The sequence below is a fragment of the Ovis aries genome, chromosome 1, assembly GCF_016772045.2.
Source record: "Ovis aries strain OAR_USU_Benz2616 breed Rambouillet chromosome 1, ARS-UI_Ramb_v3.0, whole genome shotgun sequence".
Taxonomy (NCBI): domain Eukaryota; kingdom Metazoa; phylum Chordata; class Mammalia; order Artiodactyla; family Bovidae; genus Ovis; species Ovis aries.
Window position 1 is genome coordinate 267,254,259 of NC_056054.1, and position 10,459 is coordinate 267,264,717.

Consider the following 10,459-nt stretch of genomic DNA (forward strand, 5'->3'; position numbering starts at 1 on the left):
CAAACTGTGGGAAATTCTGAAAGAGATGGGAATACCAGACTGCCTGACCTACCTCCTGAGAAACCTGTATGCAGCTCAAGAAGCAACAGTTAGAACTGGACATGGAACAACAGACTCCAACAAGTTCCAAATCAGAAAAGGAGTACATCAAGGCTGTACACTGTCACCCTGCTTATTTAACTTATATGCAGAGTACATCATGAGAAATGCTGGGCTGGAAGAAGCACAAGCTGGAATCAAGACTGCAGGGAGAAATATCAATAACCTCAGATATGCAGATGACACCACTCTTATAGCAGAAAGCGAAGAATTAAAAAGCCTCTTGATGAAAGCGAAAGAGAAGACTGAAAAAGTTGGCTTAAAACTCAACATTCAGAAAACTAAGATCATGGCATCTGGTCCCATCACTTCATGGCAAATAGATGGGGAAACAGTGGAAATAGTGACAGATTTATTTTTTTGAGCTCCAAAATCATTGCAGATGGTGACTGCAGCTATGAAATTAAAAAACGCTTGCTCCTTGATAGAAAAGTTATGACCAACCTAGACAACATGTTTAAAAGACATTACTTTGCAGAAAGATTACTTTGCAACAAAGGTCCACTCGTGAAAGCTATGGTTTTTCCAGTAGTCACATATGGATGTAAGAGTCAGACCATAAGGAAAGCTGAGTGCCAAAAAACTGATGCTTTTGAACTGTGATGTTGCAGAAGACTCTTCGAGGGTCCCTTGGACTGCAAGCAGATCCAACCAGTCCATCCTAAAGGAGATCAGTCCTGGGTGTTCATTGGAAGGACTGATGCTGAAGCTGAAACTCCAATACTTTGGCCACCTGATGTGAAGAGCTGACTCATTTAAAAAGACCCTGATGCTGGGAAAGATTGAGGGCAGGAGGAGAAGGGGACGACAGAGGATGAGATGGTTGGATGGCATCACCAACTCAATGGACATGAGTTTGAGAAAACTCCGGTATTTGGTGATGGACAGGGAACCCTGGTGTGCTTCAGTCCATAAGGTGGAAAAGAGTTACTGAACTGAACTGGGTAGATGTATGTCATAAAGCCTGTAGTTATAATAAAATTTGCTGCAAGAATACAGCACAACAGAACAGAACACTACACCAACACCATACCCCACCTTACCCAACCCCCTTGGGGGCAGAGGACAACCCCACCATCACTGACCAAAGTGCCCAGGGAACGGGAAGCAGGAGGGCAAGCACACTTGGTTCCTCCCACGTGACTGCCCAGACCTGGACGCAGAGTTCTTGCTGGTGCAAGGCATGCTGGGAGTGAAGTCTCCAGTTGGGGGGCTGTACACACGACAAACACGTGCTGTTAGTGGGAAGTCAGCAGTCTCTCCCTTAAGGGCACCTGCCAGTCCCTAGGCTCTGCAGAACTAAGATGAACACCACTATACAGTTCTTAACTGTTGACAAAACACCTCCCGGTTCCCTAAGCCTCCACGTGCTGTTTGGGTTGAGATGATGCAGAAGATCACTATGCTGTTCTTAATGTTGTCTCCTTGACTATATAGCATGACTCATTCATCATGGAATGGGAAATAAAGGACCGTAGTAGACAATTTATGTGAAAGCACAGAAAGATACAGAAATGTTCACTGGCCAATTAACAAAATGTAAGCCCAGGAAGAATATAAATGAACTTCAGCATCTGCCATTAATTTCCAAGTTTAGCAACTAAGACTTCCTACTTGTACCCTAAATCACAACAAATTCCACACTGCAAAACTCTAATGAATTAGGTTGCCTCATAATTAGTATAGACTTCAAAGATCCTTTATTCTAAACCAGGGTCAGCAAAGACTGGCCCAGCCCTGCCTGTGTAAATACAGTTTTACTGGAGCACAGCCACGCTTGTTCACCAACACAGGTCACAGCTGTCTGCACACGACAGGCGCAGAGTTGCGCATCTGTGACGGACACCTGTGGCCCTTTACAGTCAGCTTCTCCACTCCTGCTCTAACCCTCTGGCTTAGAACAGGGGCTCTGCAGAGTGAATAATGCACTCACTGGGCCCATGTCTCACAATTGCTGAGAGGGGGTGGGGAACCAGGACTGTCTGCTGACGCCAGGCTACCAACTCCCTTTCCAGTGGTCCCAGTTCATTCATCAACAGAGAGCCAGGCTCTTGCACTTTTCTCACAAATGATGAGTCCTCTGGGTCCTACCCAGCACTCTACCTGTGCGGCTCAGCCATGTGGGCGTCTGGCAGAAGCTGCCTCTAAGTCACATGTCCACAGTCAACGCGCCCAGGATTCCCTGCTGCTCAGAGGTGACATCATCTTCCTCATCACTCCAGGTGCCCTTCAGCCTCTGACCTTCACTTCAAAAGGCACCAGCTCTCTTTTCCATTGGCTTGGCAAGTTCGCTTCCTCCCGCTTGTCCTGAACCTAATCCCTCTAGAATTCAGGCTCTTATTTCAGCCTGAACTCCGCTACCAGGATCCTACCTGTGTCACCTGTACCTCGCCTCTAAGCCCTCCTCCCCAGACAAGAATTCCCTGCGAAGCGGCAGGAAGCCATGACTCAAAGGCCTTCAATATTTACCTCCAAGATGAAGTCTAAACCCCTCAGTGGGGTTTCCCAGTTCTCCCTGTACAAACCTTCTATACCAATTAAACTGGTTTGTTTTCTATTCCCCAAGCTATTTGGGGTCCAAAGCTATGCCATTTCCTCCCTCCCTCACTATCTTTCTTCAAGAATCAGCTTAAATTCTACCTGCTCTTCTTCAAATAATGAAGTTAAAAGCGAGGTGCATAAAGAAAAGGGTGTGTGCACAACAGTTCTGTATTTCACCTGCTAATTCACCAGAGAGCCATTACCTTCCACAGTAAGACTTCTTAAATATACTCATTATTACAATACTTAAGCACAGCAAAAAAAAAAAAAAAAAAGTATATTAGGATGTTTGTTATACTGAAATTTGAGGCAAGACATAATTTTCTCAATGTTTAAGGCACTAATTACTGAAGCCCTAGTACTTTAAATATAAAATATGAAACCTGGATTCAAATTCCTGTTTGTAGCTACATAACTATACAAGTTCTTTAGCTTCCTTAAGTTACTCAAATGTAAAATACAGTCGATTTTCAATATTCAAGACAGCTATCAATCAGCAAATACTGAATTGCTGTTCTTACAGGAAATACGGGGTCAAGTTCCTGTGAGCCTCTGGTCACATTTTCTTCAATCATTCAATATATATCCTTGTTTTGTGCGTGTTTCGGCATAAAACCTCGTTGTTGTTGCTGTTTAGTCGCTAATTCGTGTCTGACACTTTTGAGACCCCACGGACTATAGCCCGCCAGGTTCCTCTGTTCACAGGATTTCCCAGGTAAGAATACTTGAGTGTGTTGCCATTTTCTCCTGCAGGGGATCTTCTCAATTCAAGAGACTGAGGTCTCCTGCAATGGCAGGCAGATTCTTTCCCACTGAGCCACCTGGGAAGTGTATAAAACTTTAACATACACTGCATAGTTATTAATGTTGACCTCACAGGCAACACACTAACTCACCCTAACAGACTTCAACAGACCCCTCCCAGCACCACACAAGAAAGATTCTGTGTTATCTCAACTAAGATTCTTGGTTTTTCCTATCCTCAAAGCAGAGTAAAAAACACCTGAAACGTTCTCTGACTTTTTGTGGAATGCCTACAGAGTATGTCTAAGCCTTTTAAACTTTTAAATAAAGTCTTTTAAATTTTTAAATAAAGCTTTTTCATATTTAAATGAAAATATGCCCCAAATGCCCTGAGTTTTGTTTCTGAAGACATTCAACTGCAGCTGGAGAAGGCAATGGCAACCCACTCCAGTATTCTTGCCTGGAAAATTCCATGGACAGAGGAGCCTGGTGGGCTGCAAAGAGTTGGGCATGACTGAGCAACTAACACTCAGGACCCTGTTCAGGGCAGCTTGAAGCAAGTGAAAACCAGCTGAACCCTCCCTCATGCGGATCATCTCAGACCAACTTTTCCTCCTACCACTCTCACACCGCTCCCAGGAGCAGCGCCTAAAGACAGCCGCCTCCACATCCATCACCCAACCAGATAAATTCTAGCATTTAATAATACCCAGCCTTAAGGATGGTTTTTTCCCCAGCTGTAGGCCTGAGACAGGAAGTGCCCCGTGATACATACATTATTTATTGAGGGAACCATTCCAAGTACACAAAAATGTTTGCGGTGGAAAAGCAAATATGTGATTTTAAACATACATTTATGTATGTACATAAATGCTTCATGGATAGCTATATTAAGAAAAATAATAGTACTTCCTACTGGAAAGAGGAAGAAGACCCAATATTGAACATCCAGAAATGTTTTACTATATGCATAGCAGATGTTGTTTAAACAAACATTAGATTCATTAAAACTTCTAAATCTCTCTTTTTAAATGATTACAATAAATGTTTCAGCTTAAAAACCTGTTATACTTTAATACAAAATAGATGCATATTCATGACAAAAAAGGGTAATCGCCTACAGAGAGACTCAGATAAATTTGCTTTCTATAATGTTAAAGCTATTTTAGTAACAGTTAAGTGTTCCTTAAATCCCAGGAATGACTGAATGCCTCACATTTCAAACTTACTAGAACCTAACATTAAGCTATTATTTCTTTTTTTAAAAAACGACACAGATTATAGCTGTGTGACCTGACTTTCAAGTAAGTTGATTGACCAGATTTGAACACAAATTAAATGCTTTTCTGGAATAAGACAAAGGGCACTCCCAGCCTACATGTTTTAATATGAACTGACTTTTTTGAGGGGACAGGGAGGAGTGGGGGGAAGGTATAGACTGAAAATGAAGTAGAATGAGAATGTCTTTCTAATGAGACACAATTTAACAGATCCATTAAATCCTTCTGTATTAACTCCTACTTCTTTCAACTTTAAAATTTTGTAGGCAGAAGTTTTATGTTAGACTTGTCATAAATTTTAAAATTTAATTTTAAGAGAAGCTGGCTTTGGGATAAATATCAATCTACCTGATGAAATGAACTAAATTTAGAGTATGACTAACTTGCCACAAAAAGTCTTTGTTTTTCTATAGCGAAGTTTTTTCAACACATCAAACTATAGATACACTTGATAAAGTAAGATAGAAACTGCAGTCAAATCTCACTCCTAGAAGATAACCCAGGATAAAATGCAGACGCCTTTGGGGAAACACCACCAAAGACGTGATCTATGAAAGGGGTAACTGATAACCTGCTGCTGCTGCTAAGTCGCTTCAGTCGTGTGCGACTCTGTGCAACCCCATAGACGGCAGCCCACCAGGCTCCTCCATCCCTGGGATTCTCCAGGCAAGAACACTGGAGTGGGTTGCCATTTCCTCTCCATTGCATGAAAGTGAAAAGTGAAAGTGAAGATGCTCAGTCTATCTGACTTGTAGCAACCCCATGGACTGCAGCCCACCAGGCTCCTCCATCCATGGGATTTTCCAGGCAAGAGTACTAGAGTGGGTTGCCATTGCCTTCTCCGTTTCATAAATGACTGCTATCCAAAATACACAAAGAATTCTTAAAACTCAACAATAAGGGGAAAAAAGCAACTCAATTAAAACATGGGGCAAGAAAATCTGAACAGTCATCTCACTGAAAGAGACAGGAGTGAGTGAAAGTCACTCAGTTATGTCCGACTCTTTGTGACCCCATGGACTATACAATTCATGGAATTCTCCAGGCCAGAATACTGGAGTGGGCAGCCTTTCCCTTCTCCAAGGGATCTTCCCAACCCAGGGTTCAAACCCAGGTCTCCTGCATTGCAGGCGGATTCTTTACCAGCTGAGCCACAAGAGAAGCCCAAGAATACTGGAGTGGGTAGCCTGTATGGATGGCAAATGATCAAGATGAAGAGATGCTCTGTATCAAATGTTATCAGGGAAATGCAAATTAAGCCACAGTGAGATGCCAGTACACATCTATCAGAATGACCAACATCCAGAACACTGACGTCACATGCTGGCAAGCACAGGAAGCAACAGGAAGTCTCACTCATTGCTGGTGGGCATGCAAACTGGTGCAGCCACTGTGGAGACAGTCTGGTTCTAACAAACAGAATATACTCTTACTCTATGATCCAGGAATCACACAGTCCTTGGTATCTATCCAAACGAGTTAAAAACTAACATCCACACAAAACCCTGCATATGATGTTTTATAGAAGCTTCATTTATAATTGCTAAAACCTGGAAGCAACCAAGGTACCACCCGGCAGTGAACTGGTAAACTGGTACATCCAGACAATGGGATATTATTCAGCATTAAAAAGAAATGAGCTACCAAGCCGTGAAAAGACATGGAGGATCCTTAAATGCACACTGCTCAGCCAGTAAGAGAAGTCAATCTGTAAAAGCTGCATATCTTATGATTCAACTCTGACATTCTGAAGAAGCAAAACTATGGAGACAGCAAAAAGATCAGTGGTTGCGGGGGGCAAGGGAGGGATGAATAGGCAGAGCAGAGGGGATTTTTAGGGCAGTGAAACTATACTACATGGCACTATAATGGTGAAGTCATGTCACTATACACTTGTCTAATCCACAGACGAGACAATACCAAGACAATACCAAGTTAATGTAAACTGTGGATTCTGGGCAATAATGATGTGTCAGTGGAGGTTCCTTGGCTGTAACAAATGGGATTTTGCTAGTATGGGGGAGGCTGTACATGTGTGGGGACAGAGAGTATATGGGAACTCTGTTTTCCACTGAGTTTTGTTGTGTACCTAAAAAAAAAAAAGTCTATTAAAACACACATACAACTATACACAGAGGAAAAAAAAAATGGTATAGACTGTAATTCTATAAACTTGAAGAGACACAGGTTCGATCCCTGGGTCAGGAAGATGCCCTGGAGAAAGATGGTATCCCACTCTAGTATTCTTGCCTGGAAAATACCATGGACAGAGGAGCCTGGAGTCCATGGGGTGACAAAGAGTTGGAAAGGATTGAGCGACTAAATAACAATGGTTATGTCTAGGTAGTATATATGTGGGTGCTTAATCTCCTATCCTTCCAACTTTTCTCTGTTAAAGGACAGAAATAGTATGGACCTAACAGAAGCAGAAGATATTAAGAAGCAGTGGCAAGAATACACAGAAGAACTGTACAAAAAAGATCTTCACGACCCAGATAATCACGATGGTGTGATCACTCACCTAGAGCCAGACATCCTGGAATGTGAAGTCAGGTGGGCCTTAGGAAGCATCACTATGAACAAAACTCGAGGAGGCAACGGAACTCCAGTTGAGCTATTTCAAATTCTAAAAGATGATGCTGTGAAAGTGCTGCACTCAATATGTCAGCAAATTTGGAAAACTCAGCAGTGGCCACAGGACTGGAAAAGGTCAGTTTTCATTCCAATCCCAAAGAAAGGTCATACCAAAGAATGCTCAAACCTACTGCACAATTGCACTCATCCCACACGCTAGTTAAGTAATGCTCAAAATTCTCCAAGCCAGGCTTCAGCAATATGTGAACTTCCAGATGGTCAAGCTGGTTTTAGAAAAAGGCAGAGGAACCAGAGATCAAATTGCCAACATCCACTGGATCATGGAAAAGCAAAAGAGTTCCAGAAAAACATCTATTTCTGCTTTCTTGACTATGCCAAAGCCTTTGACTGTGTGGATCACAATAAACTGTGGAAAATTCTGAAAGAGCTGGGAATACCAGACCACCTGACCTGCCTCTTGAGAAACCTGTATGCAGGTCAGTAAGCAGCAGTTAGAACTGGACATGGGACAGCAGACTGGTTCCAAATAGGAAAAGGAGTATGTCAAGGCTGTATACTGTCACCCTGCTTATTTAACTTATATGCAGAGTACAAGAGAAATGCTGGGCTGGAAGAAGCACAAGCTGGAATCAAGATTGCTGGGAGAAATATCAATAACCTCAGATATGCAGATGACACCACCCTTATGGCAGAAAGTGAAGAGGAGCTAAAGAGCCTCTTGATGAAAGTGAAAGAGGAGAGCGAAAAAGTTTGCTTAAAGCTCAACATTGAGAAAACTAAGATCATGGCATCTGGTCCCATCACTTCTTGGCAAATGGATGGGGAAACAGTGGAAAGAGTGGCTGACTTTACTTTTCTGGGCTCCAAAATCACTGCAGATGGTGATTGCAGCCATGAAACTAAAAGACGTTCACTCCTTGGAAGGAAAGTTATGACCAACCTAGAGAGCATATTAAAAAGCAGAGACATTACTTTGCCAACAAAGGTCCGTCTAGTCAAGGCTATAGTTTTTCCAGTAGTCATGTATGGATGTGAGAGTTGGACTATAAAGGAAGCTGAACACAGATGAATTTATGCTTTTGAACTGCGGTGTTGGAGAAGACTCTTGAGAGTCCGTTGGACTGCAAGGAGATCCAACCAGTCCATCCCAAGGAAATTAGTCGTGGGTGTTCATTGGAGGAACTGATGTTGAAGCTAAAACTCCAATACTTGGCCACCTGATGGGGGAGAGCTGACTCATTTGAAAAGACCCTGATGCTGGGAAAGATTGAGGGCAAGAGGAGAAGGGGAGAACAGAAGACGAGGTGGTTGGATGATGTCACCAACTCAGTGGCCATGAGTTTGAGTAAACTCTGGGATTTGGTGATGGACAGGGAGGCCTGGTGTGCTGCAGTTCATGGGGTCGCAAAGAGTGGGACACGACAGACCAACTGAACTGAACTGAATTTAACTTAGAAGGGGAAGAAACGTGTTTTGGGATTCATTAGGAGAAACAGAAGCAGAATACAGAAGAACAGATTATAAAACAGATCATTAAATTTTAAGTTCATTCAGAAACAATACTGCTTATCTTTGACCAATAATATTTATTTACAGAATTAAATTTTCTGTAACCACATTTAAACTGCACTTAAATTCTCAACATCATATTTAAGAAAGCTGTTTTTTAGAATAACCATAAAATTTTGAGATTTAAAAAGTAAACAGAAGGGTGAGCACTAAAACTACCAAGAAATGGTTTCTGAAAGACCCTTCAGACAGGGATGATATTTAAATGCTTATCCAACTCCCACTAAAAAAACACCCAAATGAAGGAACTTCAGTTCCAAGGGAAGTTATTTAGAACCAACTGGGAAAGAAACAATCTCGTGAACTATTTCCAAGTGCCCAGAAGACAGACATAGATCACCATTAACTTCCGTCTTACGCCAACAGCAACAGGAGAGGGTTTCCAAACATTTAACAAACAAGAAGTTGTATGACCACCGTCATTGTTAACATACAAAGCTCAATTTCTGACCTAATTTCACTGCATAGGAAAAGGAACGCTGCGTTGGGGGTGGGGTGGAGGGGAGCGTACGTAACGCGCACAGGATCCACCTGGGGTCCTTTTTAATTAAAACATTCTAAACATTCCAGGCATATCTCCGAACTTGTAACGGCAGTGTCTGTCTAAATAAAGGCCATCTGCCTTCTTCCTCCAACCGAGGGTTTAAACAGAGGTGAAGGTCTGTTTGTTATCTGAAGAAGTATTTAGCGCACTCGGCGCGCCGGCTGCAGTCCCCAGAAGCTCCTGACCTCGCCGGCGGGCCGGTGCCCCGCTCCAGTCCAGGCCTCGCCGGTGAGTCCAGCCCAGCGCGGCGCGCGGCCCCGGACTCGGCGCTGGACTGATGGGCCCGGGCCGGGGCCAGGGCCGCGTCCACTCGGCAGGCAGGTCCCCCCGCGCCGCGGGAAGGCCACGGCCCGAGGTTCCCACCTCCGGGAACTGCGCCCGCCATCCCAAACCCGCGCAAGGGGCGGCGGGGCGCTGGGTTCAGTCACTCGTAACGTGGCGGTGGGTGGTTCACCACGGGGCACAGCCGCCGGGCCCGGACCAGCCTCGGGAAATTAAAGGGCCGCGCGGCGCGGGCCTCACCTGCGCGCCCCACCTGTGCGCTTACCCCACTGCGCGGCCAGGCCTCGGCCGCGCGCATCCCGACCCGCGCCTCCCTCCCCGACCCCCGCCTCCCGCGCCCCGCCCCCCCTGCGCCCCCTCACCTGAGCGGCGGCGGGGGCGGTGGCGGGCGGCGCCCCCCCTCGCAGGCCGTCCTCCTCCTCGGGGGCCTCGTCCAGGAGCACCCGGCTTCGGCCCAGCTTCCACATGCTGCAGGCGGGCGGGCGCCGGTGTCCGTGCGTGCCCCTCCTCGGCCGGCCCGCAGCACGGACGCCCGGGCTGCGGCTCCTGGAGGACCGGACGCTGCCAGTGGGGCCGGGCGGGGCCGGGCTGTGGGGCGGGCCCACCCCCGGACCGGGCCCTCCCCAGCCCACCCCGCCCCCTCCCGGACAGGGCTCGGTCCCCTCACCCAACCAGACCCGGCGTCCGTCCGGGCCCGGGCCCACCTCCAGACCCGGGCCACACCCCCCGGGCCTTCACTTCCCCTGCTCGCCGCCCCTCTCAGGTCACCACCGCCCCACCCCCGGCCAGGCCCTGCCCCCGACCG

At 45.7% G+C, this 10,459-nt stretch overlaps 1 protein-coding gene across 1 annotated transcript in view; it reads right to left on the reverse strand.

Annotated features, from left to right (window-relative positions):
- The window catches only part of TDRP (testis development related protein), a 40,765-nt gene extending 30,519 nt beyond the window's left edge, over window positions 1-10,246 (reverse strand). The window contains exon 1 of the mRNA XM_042238218.2: window positions 10,017-10,246. Coding sequence (XP_042094152.1) covers window positions 10,017-10,121 — 105 coding nt within the window. The 5' untranslated portion in view covers window positions 10,122-10,246. The remainder of the gene's footprint in view (window positions 1-10,016) is intronic.
- Between the last annotated feature and the right edge of the window lie 213 nt (window positions 10,247-10,459).